Consider the following 17,645-nt stretch of genomic DNA (forward strand, 5'->3'; position numbering starts at 1 on the left):
ACTTCATAAGGACAAGGTTCATGCGGCCCAGTTGGGCTTTCCAAATATCTGGGCAGTGCTGTGCCTAACGTATAAGGCAATTACATTATAATACAGCCACCTTTCCACAAACAGGAGGAAGAATCTGTTACAAGACAAACATGCATGGATCAACGCAGGGCTCACAAGGGATCTGTCCTTCAGGAAAGCAGGGTCCTGGGTGGAGCCACTGCTCACCTGCCCGGTGCCACGTGAAAGACAGATTAGGCACAGAGCCGGGATGGGGAGAGCGGACTGTGGATGGAGGTCAGGTGGAGGAATGCTCGGCAATGCTCCAAGTTTAGGAAGACCACAGCAGACGGCTGAGGTGCAAACCACCGGCTTCCAACCTGCTCCAAGTCAGACCGCATGTGCACATGATGGGCTTGCCCTCCCGCAGACAGTGTGACAAGCTGAACAGCTGTCCAGCAAAACACGGACATCAAGACCTACAATGACATGCTGTTTGAGGAAAGAGGCTCCAATGAGAAATCCCCAAATTCACTGTTTACAATTTTCTACATGACTGGATAGTTCCATTAAAAATGTTCTTCTTTCCCCTAATTCAAGACTAAGATGATTACTTGAATGGAACAATGAACCGCTGGGCCAGATCCATGTACTATTTCTACCCAAAACAACATCGAGGGTGAGGTGCCATGCAGCTCGACAGAAAATATGCTTTCTTGCCATGGAAAGCAAAAAACACGGCAAAATAAAGAGTTCTGAAATGCCTTTTCACAAAGTTGTATTTTTATTTATATAAACTGACTCATGCGAAGCTACCTTATTAGTATAGATAGTATATAGAAAAAACTTTAGAATGAAAAGACACATGTATAGCATTTTTAATCCTAATCTTAATAAAACTGTGAATCACTGAACTTGCAACATTATTTCTGTTGTCACTTATACTGTTTCTCTCAGAAATACTTTATGAGCTTAACCCAACTCCTAGCCTTGTTTTAGAGGCAAACTTTCAGGCCTAAAAATAAAAGTACAGATGTCTCACCTTGCTCTGGTGACCTTCTGCAGAACCTTCATGCCTGACAGCCTGCAGCACTTCCCCTCCAGCCGCCTGTCTTTCAGGATGCCGCCCTCCAAGTGCACCTCACTGAAGAGTCCAAGGGCGTCTTGCACAAGAAGGCAGACTCTACAAAAAAGCATCCACATGTGCTCTTTAGGAAACAGGTTTTGATTCGGTACAGAGACCAGAATTTCCTTCTCCTTCAACAGAAATCCACTGTAGGCATCTTCCCAAATAGGTGAACCAGGATAAATGAACAATATTGAACTAAAACATGCACTTCTTAGATTTGTACAAGCAGGTGCGTGGACCACCACCCACAGAAAACAGTAGGAGACAGAATTCTCTTCAGGAAGATAACTACGCCCTAACCCCAATGTGCTTTACAAGAGCACATTGAGACCACCTTTCAAATCAAGTATTTTACCACTGCCAGACACAGAGTAGCCCCTTTCCCTTGTTTACTCTGTCTGCCGTAACAGAAACATTTATGTTTCGTATGGATGCTCAACACTGAGCCACGGTCTCTCATGATCCTGTCCTGTTTGGAGCAGCCTGCCGAGTGAAGGCAGGGATGAAGACAGCACGCACTTCCATGTTACACCTATCCTGTGGTTTTGTCCCCTGACCATTCCGCAATGCAGAGCCTCTAGGAGGGAAGCCCTTCGGTTTGCCCTGACTTGCTCCTCTGCTCCTAGTCTAACTCAGGCTGAGGCAGGGGCAGGTGACCAGGCTCCATCTGCCAGCTGTGAGAGGGCAGCGCAGGGGGTGCTACACCCACTCCCATGCCCTCGGTCGCCTGACCGACCCCTGGAGCATTTCACACTGCTCTGTATTACTGTTAACACATATGAAGTCAAGATGTATACAAAAACCTCCATGGATCTGTTTTTAAATTTATTTAATTGGAGGCTAATTACTTTACAATTATTGTAGTGGTTTTTGCCATACATTGACATGAATCAGCCATGGGTGTACATGTGTTCCCCATCCTGAACTCCCCTCCCACCTCCCTCCCCATCCCACCCCTCAGGGTCATCCCAGTGCACCGGCCCTGAGTGCCTGTCTCATGCATCGAACCTGGACTGGCGATCTGTTTCACATTTATGATGATATACGTGTTCCAATGCTTCTCTCAAATCATCCCACCCTGGTCTTCTCCCACAGAGTCCAAAAGGATCTGCTTTTTAAGACTAGAATTTTTTTCTTAATTGGAGGATACTTGCTTCACAATGTTGTATTTGTTTCTGCCATGCAACAATGGGAATCAGCCATAAGTGTTTATATATCCCTTCCCTCTGGAACCTCCCTCCCCACCCCACCCTACCCCACCCCACTAGGTCATCACAGAGCACTGGGTTGATCTCCTCAAGGCTCACAGCAACTTCCGACTAGCTATCTACTCTGCATATGGTAATGTATATATTTCAATCCTACCTGAAACTAGAGAGAATTTCTGACTGCTTGTGTTGAGAAGGGGGAGGTGGGGAACTGGATCCTACCCTTGCCTTAAACCTGCTCTGACGTTTGCCCATGTCGCAGATGACCCAGGAAGGGTGCTCCTGTTTATTCTTCTGCCTGGAGTCAGTCCTGACTTGGGGGGGAGGGAGGCACTCAGGCCCCCCTACTACTCTCCTCACCGTGTTCACACCCAGCACACACACCCTCCCGCCTTGCTCTGCTCTCACAGGCAGCTTTGTCCCTCTGGCCCACGGGACGGGAGCCGGGCGGTCAGCACACTCCCAGTGGGAGCGGGCTGAGGAGCACACAGGAGCCCCAAGCACTACACTTGTTTCCTGCTCCTGACCAGCAATCTTCAAAAACCACTGCAGGTCTGCACAGAAAAGGCCCTCGATCAACTTGTTTTTCCTGAATCAAGAGGTGTTTCCCATAAATTACATCACATTCAGGGAACACGAATGCCTTCGCAGGGAGGTAGTACCCTGGGGGTGACTGCAGTAGCTGGAATGTTCTCACTGTAAGGAGATGGTGGGGAGTGAGCTCTGGGGCTGTGAGCAGGAAGGGCGCTCGGGCTGGCACAGGGACGGCACCAGGAGTCCGTCCTGCCTTGGGGGGAGGGAGGGGCGCTCAGGGCAGTTTTTAGAACAAGGTTCTCTGTACAGCCCATGCTCCACCTCCGTCGGTCTGTGACTAGACTGCGCATGGCTGTGCTTGCTGTTTTAGATGGTGTTTTTCTTTGTGGCCAAAGGATGGAAAAAGTACAATCAGCTCCTGTAATTCATCAATCCTAATGGAGTTTACTATTCACAACACTTCTAAGGAGGTACAAGTTACCATCTGGTCTGTGCATAAGGAAAGCGTCCACCTCCCAGCCCCGATGCTCTTTTTGCATCATCTTCTCTGACTGCCCTTGAATGTCTTCAGTGCCACAGTGAACAGAGGCAGTGACATGGCATCCTCATTGTGTTCTTGATTTTAAAGAAAGTTTGTATCCTCAATTTTTTTTTTTTTTTTGGTTGTAGATATTCTTCATCAGGTTAAAGATTCCTAGTTTACTGAGAAAGTTTAAAAATCATGAATGGGTATTAGAGCTTATAAAATGCATTTTTTGTAGTCAATGAAAAGACTGTATGTTTTCATCTCCTTTACTAATGTGGTTAAATGACAATGACAGTTTACCAAGTATGAAACCAATTTTTTACTCCCAAGAAAGAGCAAGGATTCTGCTGTGTATTCAGACTTGTTATCTATACCCATGAGTGATATGGACCTTTAATTTTCTCTCTTAGATTTGGTATCAGGATTCTTTATATCAGCTTCATATAATGAGCTGATAGGAATTCCTTTTTCATGTGAAGACTTCATATAAGACTTGAGTCATATGTTTTTCGACACATGACTTTGAAAGGATTTAGTAATAAAATGACTTCGCTACCATGCTTTCTTTACCTGGGAAGACTTTAACTCTCAATTTCTTGAATAACAGTTGAACTTTGGGGGATTTTCTGGTAAGTTATATTTTTCTAGGGGTTTATCCATTTTGTTTACATTTTCAAGTTTATTAGCATAAAGATAGAATAATACCCTCTCACTGCATCTCTAACTGATGGGGCTGATCCTCATATCTTCCCTTTTCAGTTGTGCTTATTTACATCTTCTCTCCTCTCTTTATGAGTTTTTCATTGAATTATTATTAATCATTTCAAAGAACCAACTCTTGGCTTTGTTTACTCAGTTCATGTCATTAATTTCTACCCTTATGCTTATAATCTCCTTCCTTCTATTTTCTTGGTATTTATCCTATTATTTTTAAATTGCTTTTTATGTTAGAGCCTTGGCTTATTTAATTTTGAACCTCCCTTCTTTCTAAAGTGAGCTTAGACTATAACATTTCTTCTAAGTATCAAACTAATGATATCACATAAAATTTGATATTTAGTATTTTTACGATTATTCATCAGTTCTAGGTATTTTTAAATTTCCATTATTATTTCTTCTTTGATCCAGGAATTATTTGGAAGTATTTAAAATTTTTTTCTGTAAGGATTGAAAATGCACATATTTTTGTCATTAACTCTAATTTAATTGTACTACAGTGAAAGAATATGCTCTCTGATAATGGTTCTCTTACATTTGTAGGATCTGCTGTATGGCCTAGCACACAATCACTTTTTAAGACAATATCAACCAAGAAGAATGGACATGCTCTAGTTGTTAAAGATGGTTTTGTATGAGATTTGTAAGTCAAGTTACTTAAGTGTATTTTTCAAGTCTTGTGTTCCTTCACTAACTTTTTTTGTCTGCCTCACTGACTAGTTATTCGATTAGCTACCTATTGCTACACAGCAAGTCATTCTACAAGTTAGAAGCTTAAAATAACAAACATTAATTTTTTTGAGTGGGCATGGGTTAGAAATGCATCATCTTGACAGTGGGTGGTGGGTGCCAGGCCCTGTTCCATGGGCATCATTTTATCCTTAGATGGCCTCTGAGGGTGTGATTATTCTCACCCTCACTCAGCATACAGAGAACTGAAGATCAGAAGGTTTTCGGGTCTTGCCCAAGACCACATAATGTTACATAAGAGAACTCTTAACAATAAGATAAAATGAACATATAAACATATTTAACATAAATCTCTTTTTAAATGTACAAAACTGGGAAATTACCAGGCTAAGAAATTAGCCAGAAATGAAGCTAAACTCCTTATGTCAAGACAGGTAAACCCGATGAACACACAGTGGGAGTGAGGAGCAAAGCAGAGAACGGCAGCCCGCAGCAGCGTGTGGGCTCAAAAACCGTGCTGATGCGTGGCTCTGCACCCGCTGCGGCAGCCACGCAGGCTGCTGAGACATCAAATGCGGCTAACGTGGGCGAGGAGCTGAATTTTAAGTTTTACCTAACTGTAATTAGTTTAAATGTAAACAGCTACATATGGCAGCACAGTCTAAAGGCATAACAATTAGAGTATCCGAAAAACTATAAATATTATACTTAATAATCAGCTAATCAACCTTTACATACAGATGTGAGAGTTGGATCATAAAGAAAGCTGAGCATCGAAGAATTGATGCTTTCAAACTGTGGTGCTGGAGAAGACTCTTGACAGTCCCTTAGACAGCCAGGAGATCAAACCAGTCAATCCTAAAGGAAATCAATACTGAATATTCACTGGAAGGACTGATGCTGAAGTTCCAATACTTTCTGTACCTGATGCAAAGAGCTGACTCATTGGAAAAGACCCTGATGCTTGGAAAGATTGAGGGCAGGAGGAGGAAGAGGCAACAGAGGATGAGACGGTTGGATGGCAACACTGACTTAATGGACATGAGTTTGAGCAAACTCCAGAAGACACTGAAGGACAGGGGAGTCTGGCATGCTGCAGTTCATGGGGTCGCAAAGAGTCAGACATTACTTAGCAATCAAATTATGTTTTACCAAACATTAATATTCAAATATATTAATAGGTATTCCTTGAAAATCATCACCAAAATGTTGCTAGCGATAATTTTTCTAAAATTTACTTTGTCAGATCTACAGAGGTAAAAATACATCAAAATCATATATAATTATTACTGTGTTCAATTTTCCTTGCAATATAGTATTTTATACCCAAGAACACCAGGAAACCCCTGTCCGCTCACCTGATGCACTATGGTTTCAGTCTGTTCGGGAGTGGTTATTTGGCAGGTGGAAACCAGAAGAATGCCCTATCTATCTTAAAGATACTAGTGTTAAATTTCCACACATGTGACATTTTTTTAATATGCTGTGGCTATAAGACATTGATACTGGCTCTAAGAGTTGTCCATGGGTCAAGCAGCTGACTGTCCAGTGTGGGGACGGAGGCGGTGTGGAGGCCTGCAGGGCAGTGAGCTTTGTATCCACCTCTCCCCGTGGGTGTGCCGACTGCTCCTGAGCGCACCCCTCCTGTCTCTCAAGTCCGACAGCGATTCCTGGGCAGCCCTTGGCTCTTTCCCTGATGCTCTCTGTTACCTGCTCATGGCTCTGTCATCTGCCTGAAGCACTCTGTGAACTGCTCTCCCAGATCCCGTTCCCTTCACTCTCGGGTACCACCTCCCTCTGGGCAGTGCCCCTCTGCCTGCACGGATGCCTCTGCCCCAGCATGGGTGCTGGTGGGCGTGGGTCTTCTGGGCGAGCCTCTCACCCTGAGGGTGAGCTAGGGGAGGTACTCTTGGCCCCCCACACTTGGGGTGGAGCCTCTCAACAGAGGCCTGGGGATGAGGGATGTGGTGGACAGCCCTCCTAGAAGGAGACCGAGTGCTGGACTGGGCACTGTCTGTGGCCCTGGAGCAGAGCCTAGAGCAGGAGCAGCTGGCAGGAAGTGGGTCAAGGCTCAAGAGCCACAGACTCACTGTTCTTACTGAGACATAGTAGGTTTCCATGATTCCACAGATGGAATGTCCTCCATCTGCTGTGTGCCCTTAGGACAATTTCCAAAAGCTCAAATGATTGTTGTTCAGTTTCTGCAGCTACAATGCTAGTTTGTGAGGGGAGAGTCCACCGTGCACTCACTGCTACTCCAGAAGCTGGTTCTTATCTGACTCTGCAACTCACATCCTCGCCAAACAAAGACCCTCTGGACAGCCAGCATGTGCCAGGCTCTTCAGCCGTTATTTGTGAGTTATAAGAGTATTTGGAAACTCTCTGAGTTCACAGACTTAAGTGTGACTTGTTCTTTTTTCCTTAAAAGACACCTTGACTTGTGTGAACACAAGAAATGAGCCAAATGCAAAATTACTGGGTCAGACGCAGGAGTGCTTGACGTAGAGAGGCCTTGAGGGGTGAAGAGTCAGTAACAGTGGCACGAACATGCTCATCCCCGTGCCCCGAACAGTGCCCCAGCCTCGAGAGGTTTCTTGTGTGCTAAGAACAGCGGGACTGCGGCGGTCCCAGGCCTGGGCAGGGCCCTCAGCTCCTCCCCAGGGCAAGGCCTGGCCCAAGCACACACACGAGCACAGGCGCGGGACTGCTGGAGCCTGCGGCAAAGTGCTGGGGTGGAAGGGCCTGGCCAGGTGGTCGGGGAAGGCTTCTTCCAGGGCTGGTCTTGAAGCCTGTCCTGCACAGGGTTGACAGGAACACACTTAAGAGCAGGGCGCAAGGCACACTCAAAAACTGGGACAGCAACATGGGAGTTTTCCCATGTTTGAGAAGTTGAGAGAAGGCCGGAAAATACTATGCAAGAACAAAGATAGAGGGAAAGTGGTCATAAGGGGAAAGACTACTTACTATTCGGGTATTCCCATGCATTATTCTTAATTTAAAATCAGTTATGTTTATGGAAACAGGGATGGAGGTAGAGATGTCACCCTGGTTGGCAGCTCTGGGGGCGGTGTGGAGCCGCAGCGAGCAGCCTGTGTGGGGTGGAGGGTTTGGGTCCAGGGCCAGGTGGGTCAGTCACTGGCCCAGGACAGCCAGCATGCCCACCTCCTACCACTGGGGAGTAAGGGGGATGCTGTTGTAGAAACACGGCCGCTGGCACGGGAGGTAGTTGTTTTAACAGAGAATGTTCGGAGCCCCAGCCAGGACGCCCAGGACACCCAGTGACACCATGCCCCAGGCTGCAGGTGACTTTCATGCATGCTGAGCACTGATGCTGGGATCCCAAGCCTTGCATGGGAGGTAAACTGCTGCTTTCAGATGTGGTCCACTTGGATAAACGTTGATAAACGCTGAAACAGCACAGAGAAGATGTCTCCAGGGAGGAAGGGTTAAAGAGCCTGTCAGTCTGCCATTCAAAACTCTCCAAGAGTCTGGCAAGAGAATGCCACTTATCTCAGCTCAAGGTTCCACCCAAGCCTAAAAGACTGACCTTCACCAAGTAAACCCCTCCCCCCCTCTCATGGCTGTCAGCATGTGGTGCCTGGCTGTGGGGGAGGGGCTCCTCTACCGCTGGAGACCTGCCCGGCTGCTCGGAGCTCCGCTCTGACCCTCACAATCCAGGTAACTCCAATCTGTTTAGCCCCTGGTGAAGAGCCTGCCCCTACTCTGCACCTAAGCATCTCAGTTTCCTTCACCCACCAGGCAAATCCAATTTGCTACCAGACAAAGCTGATTGACAGGAAGGTGGCATTCTCTGGTCAGGTATCAGCTCTCCTGAGTGGTAAGAGGTGTGAGCCCCTTTGTAAAAGGCCGATCTCCTGCGTGAAGGGCCCATAGGACAGTGACTGAGGCAGTGGAAAGGGCTCAGAAACAACGCCGTCCTCCCTGAAGCCAGCTCAGGAGGTGCCTCAGGTGCCGACCACACCACCCGGGTCTGTTGTAAGGAAAGCGCCTCTCTGCTTGAGCAGTCGAAATCAATGACAAACCCTCGGCCGCCGCTCGCCTGGTCCCAGAGCCCTTGGCTGCAGTGCCTTGACTTTCTTGCATTCATGAGCCAGGAGGGTGAGGCTGGAGGAAGGGAGTAAAACTGCTGCGCTGCACAGCACCTGCCCAGCAACAAAATAACAGATAAGAGGTGCAGGGTTCAACCTCAGCCGTATCACCATGGAAGTATAAAGTCCACCATGGAGTTAATGTTTGTCTTTAAGAATGCTTCTTTCTTTCCTTCTCTTATGGGCTGAATGTCTCATCATCTCATCATGCTAACTAAAGAACATTTAAAAAATTCTGAATGTGCATGTACTGTTAATCTGTGAAAGCAACAAAACAAGCATAAGGAAGAAGAAAAACAAAACTGTTGATTCACAGAGGGGGTTTCAGAGAGCCTATAATTTAATTTCTGAAGCTTCAAATGCCCCTTCCCAACTTTTCAAAAATATTTATTTTTCCCTCCTTTCGTTCACTGGCTCTGCATCACAGACACAGAAGCAGAGTGGGAGAGAACCAGTGAGCGTGTGTGCACACGTGTGTCTTCGGATGCTTGTGTTCCAAGGGAGAAGCAGATGAAGTGACATGTGGATGTTTACATGAGTCGTGGAAGCAGTTCTGAGCACTTCACTAAGAATTCCCGGAATCAGAGTCAGGTCCGGCTGCTCTATTCTAGGTCAGAGTCAACCGAAGCAGTCTCTGATCAACAACGGTCCTTCTCGCCACGTTATGATCCCTTACTAAACCCAATCTAAGAAATAAACAGAAGAAATTCCAGGATAAAGTGAGAAAAAAAGCAGGAAAGACAGAAAGGGGAGGAGAGGTTGGGAGGGGAATTTGGACCCAGCCCGGGGCGGGGGCGGGTGGGGGTGCGGTGTGAGGTGGGGGGGCAGGGTTGGAGGGGGTGCGTAGCACGAGGGGCAGGGCCTTTCCCAGCTCCAAGCCGCAAGCAGACGGGAAACCAGATACAGCAGGACACTGTGTCCTCCTGAAAAACAAGCAGACCGCGCTCCTAAAGTAAACAGTTAATCCTGCTGTTTATCTTTTCAACATGAGATGTTAGCAGGATGATCTCTACTGCACGGAAATGTGGTTTTATTCATCAGAAAAATCATATTTTCTCTTTGCTAAAATAAAAGTGTGACATGGAAACTTTCTAATATCAGTGAATAGGAAAGAATAACAACCTTTTTTTTCCCCTGCTAAACGTAACTAAAGCATGGCAAAAGTCCCGAGAAAGGCCTTTTCCACACTTTCACTTCCTCTTTATTTTCGGAAAATACTGCATTGGTGAAATTAACCAAACAATAAATCCTGCTGCAAGCTTGGTCTGAAGGAGGACACAAGTAACCAGGACATAACTGGAGTCCTGGACTTGGACCGCAGTCACCGCCCCTGGAGATGAGACTAGACTGGGCCGAGGCATGTCGGAAGAGGACATCTCACAGCCACAGAAGTCCGCCTCCAGAACAAGTTTTCAAAGAGACACAGCTCCTCTTACACATTTTGAAGTGAAATTCCCATGGACAGAGGTGTCAGTTCTGCCCCTTCCCCCAGTGGCACACTGTCCCAGGCCGACAACAGTCAGACATCACACCAGACACTCGTGGCTGCCACGCACCTGGGCTCACGTCTCACCCATCCCGATGGTATCTGTGTGCCGTGTGCCTGGTGCTGTGAAGTTCACCACTGTGGACGTCCTGCACCCACCTCCACAAGGACCTCCCAGGGTCCTCCACAGGGACGCCTTGGCTGTCTTTTATCACCCACCTCCCTTCCCTCCCCTCCATCCCCAACATTTACAAACTGCTGATCTGTCCTCGGTTTCTAAGATTTGGCCACTTTGAAATGTTATAAAAATGGAGTCATCTACTATAGGATCTTTGGATTGAACCTTTCGCCTCAGCACAATGCCCTGAAAACAATCAGGCTGATATGCTTTGTATTTTTATAACAGCTTTACTGAGACCTAATTTACATGCCATAAAATTCACCCAAATAAAAATATTGTGGCAAAACACACATAAAACATACAATTCCACCATTCTAAAGTGTACAATTTAGTGGCATTACGTACATACACGTGTTCTCCAACCACCAGCACTGTCTAGTCCCTGAACATTAGTCCAAAAGCCCCAAGCTGTCACAGGGCCTCCCTGCTCTCCCCTCCCCCAAACACACTGATCTACTTCCTCTCTATGGATCTGTCTGCTCTGAACATTTCACAGGAATGAAATCACGGAAGCTGTGGCCTTCTGAGACTGGCTTATTTCACACAGCATAACATTTTCAAGTCGCATCCAAGCTATATTAATAGGAAGTGCCAGTACTGAACTCCTGTTTATTGCTGAATAGTATTCCATTATATGCATATGTAACATTTTATTTATCCATCCACCACTGATGGCCATTTGCGTTGTTTCCACATTCTTGCATTTACAAGTAATACTGCTATGAATGTCAGTGTACAAGTTACATAGATATATGTTTTCAATTCTTTTGGGTTTATACCGAGGAGTACCTTTGCTGGATCATATGGTAATGCGAAGTTTAGATTCTTGAGGAACTGCCAGACTGTTTTCCAAAGTGGCTGCACCATTTTACCAGCCATTATGAGGGCTCCAGTTTCTCCACATCTTTGTTCAGTTCAGTTCAGTTGCTCAGTCATGTCCGACTCTTTGTGACTACATGGATTGCAGTACACCAGGCTTCCCTGTCCGTCACCAACTCCCAGAGCTTGCTCAAACTCGTGTCCATCGAGTCAGTAATGCCATCCAGCCATCTCATCCTCTGTTGTCCCCTTCTCCTCCTGCCTTCAATCTTTCCCAGCATCAGGGTCTTTCCCGATGAGTCAGTTCTTTGCATCAGGTGGTCAAAGTATTGGAGCTTGAGCTTCAGCATCAGTCCTTCCAATGAATATTCGGGATTGATTTCCTTTAGGATTGACTGGTTTGATCTCCTTGCAGTTCAAGGGACTCTCAAGAGTCTTCTCCAACACCACAGTTCAAAACCATCAATTCTTTGGCGCTCAGCTTTCTTTATAGTCCAGCTCTCACATCCATATATGACCACTGGAAAAACCAGAGCTTTAACTAGACATACCTTTGTTGGCAAAGTAATGTCTCTGCTTTTTAATATACTGTCTAGATTGGTCATAGCTTTTCTTCCAAGGAGCAAGTGTCTTTTAATTTCATGGCTGCAGTCACCATCTGCAGTGATTTTGGAGCCCCCAAAAATAAAGTTTGTTACTGTTTCCATTGTTTCCCCATCTATTTGCCATAAAGTGATGGGACCAGATGCCATGATCTTCATTTTTTGAATACTGAGCTTGAAGCCAACTTTTTCACTCTCCTCTTTCACTCTCATCAAGAGGCTCTTCAGTTTCTCTTCACTTTCTGCCATAAGGGTGGTGTTATCTGCATATCTGAGGTTATTGATATTTCTCCCGGCAATCTTGATTCCAGCTTGTGCGTCATCCAGCCTGGCATTTCTCATGATGTACTCTAAGAGTGCCTTTTCTAAATCCAGCTTGAATATCTGGAAGTTCATGGTTCACATACTGTTGAAGCCTGGCTTGAAGAATTTTAAGCATTACTTTGCTAGCATGTGAGATGAGTGCAATTGTGCGGTAGTTTGAACATTCTTTAGCATTGCCTTTCTTTGGGATTAGAATGAAAACTGACCATTTCCAGTCCTGTGGCCACTGCTGAGTTTTCCAAATTTGCTGGCATATTCAGTGCAGCGCTTTCACAGCATCATCTTTTAGGATTTAAAATAGCTCAAATGGTATTTCATCACTTCCACTAGCTTTTTGTCCGTAGTGATACTTCCTAAAGCCCATTTGACTTTGCATTCCAGGATGTCTGGCTCTAGGTGAGTGATCACACCATCATGATTATCTGGGTCATGAAGATCTTTTTTGTGTAGTTCTTCTGTGTATTCTTGCCACCTCTTCTTAATATCTTCTGCTTCTCTTAGGTCCATACCATTTCGGTCCTTTATCCACATCCTTGTAGACACATATTATTGGCTGTCTATTTTATTACAGCCACCCCAGTGGGTGGGAGGTGATATATCACACTGTGGCTTTGATTTGCATTTCCCTGATGGCTAATGATGATATCATGCGATTCTTGGCCAACTTCTTTGGTGAAGTGTCTAATCAAATCCTCTGTTTTTCATTTGGGTTATCTTTTTTTTATAATGATGCAACTTTTTGCATTAGCTTTTATATTTATTTGGTTACAAATCCCCTACCAGATACGTGATTTGCAAAAAGTTTCTCCAGTTCTCTAGGTTGTCTGTTACTTTCCTGAATGTCCTGTGAAGCAAAGAAATTTCTGTGTTTATGAAGTCCCCTTTATTTATTTATTTTTGGGGTGTGTATATACTTTTGGTGTCATATGTAAGGAACAACTGCCCAGTATATATGGTTATGAAGACATATTCCTATTTTTTCTTTTGAGTATGATAGTTTTAGTTCTTATATTTAGGCCCATGATCTATTTTGAAATAATTCCTATTTATGATTTGAGGCAGGGGTCAACTTGACTCTTTTGCATGTGCATATCCATTTCTCTCAGGGCTACTTGTGGGAATTACTATTCTTTCCCAGTTAAAATGTCAGCTCCCCTGTCAAAAAATCAGTTGAACACAGATGAAGTGAAAGTCGCTCAGTTGTGTCCAACTTTTTGTGACCCCATGGACTATATGGTCCATGGAATTCTCCAGGCCAGAATACTGGAGTGGGTAGCCTTTCCCTTCTCCAGGAGATCTTCCCAACCCAGGGATTGAACCCAGGTCTCCTGCATTGCAGGTGGATTCTTTACCAGCTAAGCCACCAGAGAAGCTCAGATCACAGATGAAAGGTATTTATAATTTTAAAAGAACATATATATCATGCCAGTGATATCTTTTCAAAAATGAAGTATATGAGTGTAGGTCTTCAAAGAAATAGTCTGAACCCACCAAAGGAGAGGATTTAATTAGATTTTTTGCCTATCATTAGCACAGAGATGTATAAATGCATCTATCCTTCCCAGGATATACAGACTAAAGTTGTTGCTGTTGTTTATTTAGGTCCAGGGAAACGTGAGCACAGGTAACTGACCAGGATCTCATTTAATCCAGTTCTATGACTTTATCATCAGAGGACTCCCAGTGTCCTGTGTCTTGTGGCCCAGACTTGAGGTTCTTCCTGTGTGTTCCCTCTTTGTGTAACACAGCCACAGCCCCACCATTTCTTGGTCACTCTGTTCCAAAATCTGCAAGTGACCTTTATTTCCTTTTCCATATCCAGTTGCTGCAGTCAATCCATTTGCCCCATGTTTATCTTTTTTAACATCATCCTTCCTTCTCATTCCTGTTTTGCTTCTTGCTTTGCATGTTACGTGGACTAGGGATATGTCTCCTAACTGATCTCCTAACCTGGTCCTTCCCTCTCACCACTCCTGTAGGTTGCTCTAAAACACTCTTTCCTAAGGGACAGTTAGTCATATCACTGAACTAGTTATGGAAGTTCCAGGGCATGCTCATGACTCCTGCAGGTCTCCTGATTGATGCATGTGTGAGTCTAAGACCAAGTTACTGCAGCCTCACCCCCAACTGAGTCTTGGCTCCCATTCAGTTCAGTTCGGTTCAGTTCAGTTGCTCAGTCATGTCTGACTCTTTGCAACCCCATGAATCGCAGCATGCCAGGCCTCCCTGTCCATCACCAACTCCTGGAGTTCACTCAAACTCATGTGCATCAAGTCGGTGATGCCATCCAGCCATCTCATCCTTTGTTGTCCCCTTCTCCTCCTGCCCCTAATCCCTCCCAGCATCAGGGTCTTTTCCAATGAGTCAACTCTTCGCATGAAGTGGCCCAAGTATTGGAGTTTCAGCTTCAGCATCAGTCCTTCCAATGAACATCCAGGACTGATCTCCTTTAGGATGGACTGGTTGGATTTCCTTGAAGTCCAAGGGACTCTCAAGAGTCTTCCAATACCATAGTTCAAAAGCATCAATTCTTTGGCGCTCAGCTTTCTTTACGTTCCAACTCTCACATCCATATGACGACTGGAAAAACCATAGCCTTGACTAGACGGACCTTTGTTGGCAACATATCAATAATATCTCTGCTTTTGAATATGCTATCTAGGTTGGTCATAACTTTCCTTCCAAGGAGTAAGTGTCTTTTAATTTCATGGCTGCAATCACCATCTGCAGTGATTTTGGAGCCCCCCAAAATAAAGTCTGACACTGTTTCCACTGGGCTCCCATTAGTTCCTCTACACAAACTTCATGTTCCCACCACCATACCTGTCTAAAGATGCTCATTTTTCAAAGACAAACTCATTCCACTTCTTTCTCAATGTTTCTCATTCTATAGTGTAAACAATTTTCTTTTTTCCTTTCTTTAGTATTTTATTTATTTATTTGGTGGCACCAGGTCTTAGGTGTGGCATGCAGGATATTTAGTTATGGCATGCGTGTCACAGTTTATTGACCAGGGATTGAACCCAGGACCCCTGTATTGAGAGCATGGAGTCCTAGCCACTGGACAACCATGTAAGTTCCCAATTCTTCCTTTTTCTTTGTATGCAAAATGATTTATTTTTTGCCTTTTAGCTTTTATCACATTCTACTCAAAAACCTGAGTAGATCTTTTCTCTCTTCTTTTTGACTGCACATTCTTGGGGATGGGAACATACTTTGTATTCTCCACGTGCCCATCGCAGCCCTTAGCTGTGTATTACAGATGATCAATATGTGCTTGATGTACCAAGCTGAATTAACTGACAGGCATTTATTCTGGCTTTGTAGGGACAGAAGGTGTAAGAAGAAGTTTCAATACTTGTGGACGAGAATCAGTGTTAAAATGCCTTATACAGCTAGTTCACAAGCTGAGACCTTTTCACTGCTACAACGGGTAGGAGTATTAGTGGCCTAGTGAAGTTCTAAATCAGAGTAAGACAGATGAAGGGAAGAAGGGATCTTAGTTAAGAAAGTTTTTACTCAAAATGTGCCAAATCCACTGAGCAGCCCTGGGGGCTGTGGTCTTGTTTTCCCTCATTCATCCCCCAGTCACTCTCAAACGAGGGTCATTTGGTATTCCCACCTTTCCATGGCCTCTCACTGCTGAACCTGAAAGGCCGGGGGCCTGTGCCTGAGTGCAAAGAAGGAAGAAGACATTGAGTGCTTCTGTATTGCCTAGGGAGGTCACACATTCCATGATGCTCCCTGGATCACCACGTGGCTTGGCGGCCAAACCCAGAGTCCTCACTGCCTCTCTCGCTCAGAGTTCTCTGTGAAGCCTGAAGCCCTGACACACTAAGGCCGCACTGAATGCGACAGCTCCAACCTTCCCGAGCATCGTGGGGGCACTGGTTACATGCAGTCTTGGGAGAGAAGAGTCCTGAATATCCTCAGGGTCTGTGGTTCCAGGAAGGGCGCCAGTTGAGAGCAACCAGGCTGCGCTGGACCTCGTGACGCAGCAGGAGCAGGGTGACTCATCCCAGACGACCGGCTTCTGAGTCAGGGTTTCACACTAGAAGCTGACTAACCGGCCTGGAAACCGGTCCTGTCCAACAAGCAGCGTGTAAATCACCGGTGTTTGTGAAGCAGAGGTACATGTTCTACCTGCTCTGACCTTACCAAACAAAACACAAACCACCTCAGCAAGAGGCATGCATGCAAGGCTGTCTTCTTTTTTAAACATCAATATTGAGTTTGTAAGTTCTTCTGTAATCCTAAGAACACCTGTTCTAGGGACACTATCACTAAGCAATAGTAAATTGTTTTAGGGAGTTTGATAATGACATAATTTCAACTTCAAAGAATAAACCATACTCAGTTTATCATACTCAAGAGAGCAGATGAGGGATCACTTTCAGAAGACGACTCGACTGCAGAGAGAAGGAAGGTCCTCAGGTATGAATCCACGTCAGGGCAGGACAGTGGCCACACCCGGCCTCCAGCCCCAGCTCTCCCAGCTGGTCGCCCACCCCCAGCCCTGTGAGCAGCCCCTGCCCCGCTCCATCGCCACAGGCCAGCTCTGTGTGCGGACCAGCATGGTGAGTCCCTGTAAGAGCAATGCTCTCCTCCCAGCAGGTGCCCTGCAGCCCTCTCTTCTGTCGTCTTCGAGAAACTACAGGTCTCACAGTTTCGAATTTTCTAAAACTTCTAAATACAGTACAAAGCATTCCCTCCTCTCCCTCCCCGCCCCCAACCCTGAATCACTAGTGTCCTAGTGAAGTTGTAAATAGAACAAGATAAATGAAGGAAGGACAGATCTTAGCTAAGAAAGTTTTTACTCAAAATCAGTTGAGTAGCCCTGGTGGCACTGTCATCTTGTTTCTCTCACTTACTGCCCAGTCACTCTCAAATGAGGGTCATCCCTATAAACAAGGACCTTCTCCTGTGAAAATCACCACTGACGACCACAGAAGTGAGGAAAGGAACACTGTCTGCCCTCACATGCTCTGTGTTTCCCCACTCTGTCCGTCCCACACTCTGCAGCAGGAGATAACGCAGAGCTGCGTGCTGCTGTCGGATCCTAGTCCTCCTTGACTTTCATGACCTTGACATTCTCCAAGGACGCAGTTTTGTGGTACACAAACTCTCACTTTAGATTTCTCTGATATGTTCTCCCAATGAGATCAGCTCATGTATTGCTGCTGTGTGCTAACAGTGGGCATGCTATTTCAGTAATGACCATTTGCGACGATGATCAGTTTTATTACTTAATTGAGGTGATGTCTATCAGGCTTCTCAACTCTTAAGTTACTTTTTCCTTCTGAAATTAAAAAAAAAAAAAAAAAAAACTGTG

At 45.4% G+C, this 17,645-nt stretch overlaps 1 protein-coding gene and 1 long non-coding RNA gene across 6 annotated transcripts in view; one reads left to right on the forward strand and one right to left on the reverse strand.

Moving 5' to 3' along the window:
- The window catches only part of SPIDR (scaffold protein involved in DNA repair), a 275,881-nt gene that overhangs the window by 41,093 nt on the left and 217,143 nt on the right, over positions 1–17,645 (reverse strand). For all 4 annotated transcript variants that reach the window (XM_025001813.2, XM_025001816.2, XM_025001815.2 and 1 more), the window contains one exon: positions 1,031–1,171. In XM_025001813.2, coding sequence (XP_024857581.1) covers positions 1,031–1,171 — 141 coding nt within the window. The remainder of the gene's footprint in view (positions 1–1,030; positions 1,172–17,645) is intronic.
- LOC101902180 (uncharacterized) lies at positions 2,322–6,555 on the forward strand. 2 transcript variants are annotated; one of them, XR_009490467.1, is made up of 4 exons: positions 2,322–2,458; positions 3,796–4,014; positions 4,646–4,745; positions 5,533–6,555. It is a non-coding gene; the product is annotated as an uncharacterized lncRNA (long non-coding RNA). The 2 variants fall into 2 exon arrangements; XR_237318.5 differs by having other exon boundaries at positions 4,646–6,555.

Source organism: Bos taurus, chromosome 14, assembly GCF_002263795.3.
Source record: "Bos taurus isolate L1 Dominette 01449 registration number 42190680 breed Hereford chromosome 14, ARS-UCD2.0, whole genome shotgun sequence".
Taxonomy (NCBI): Eukaryota; Metazoa; Chordata; class Mammalia; order Artiodactyla; family Bovidae; genus Bos; species Bos taurus.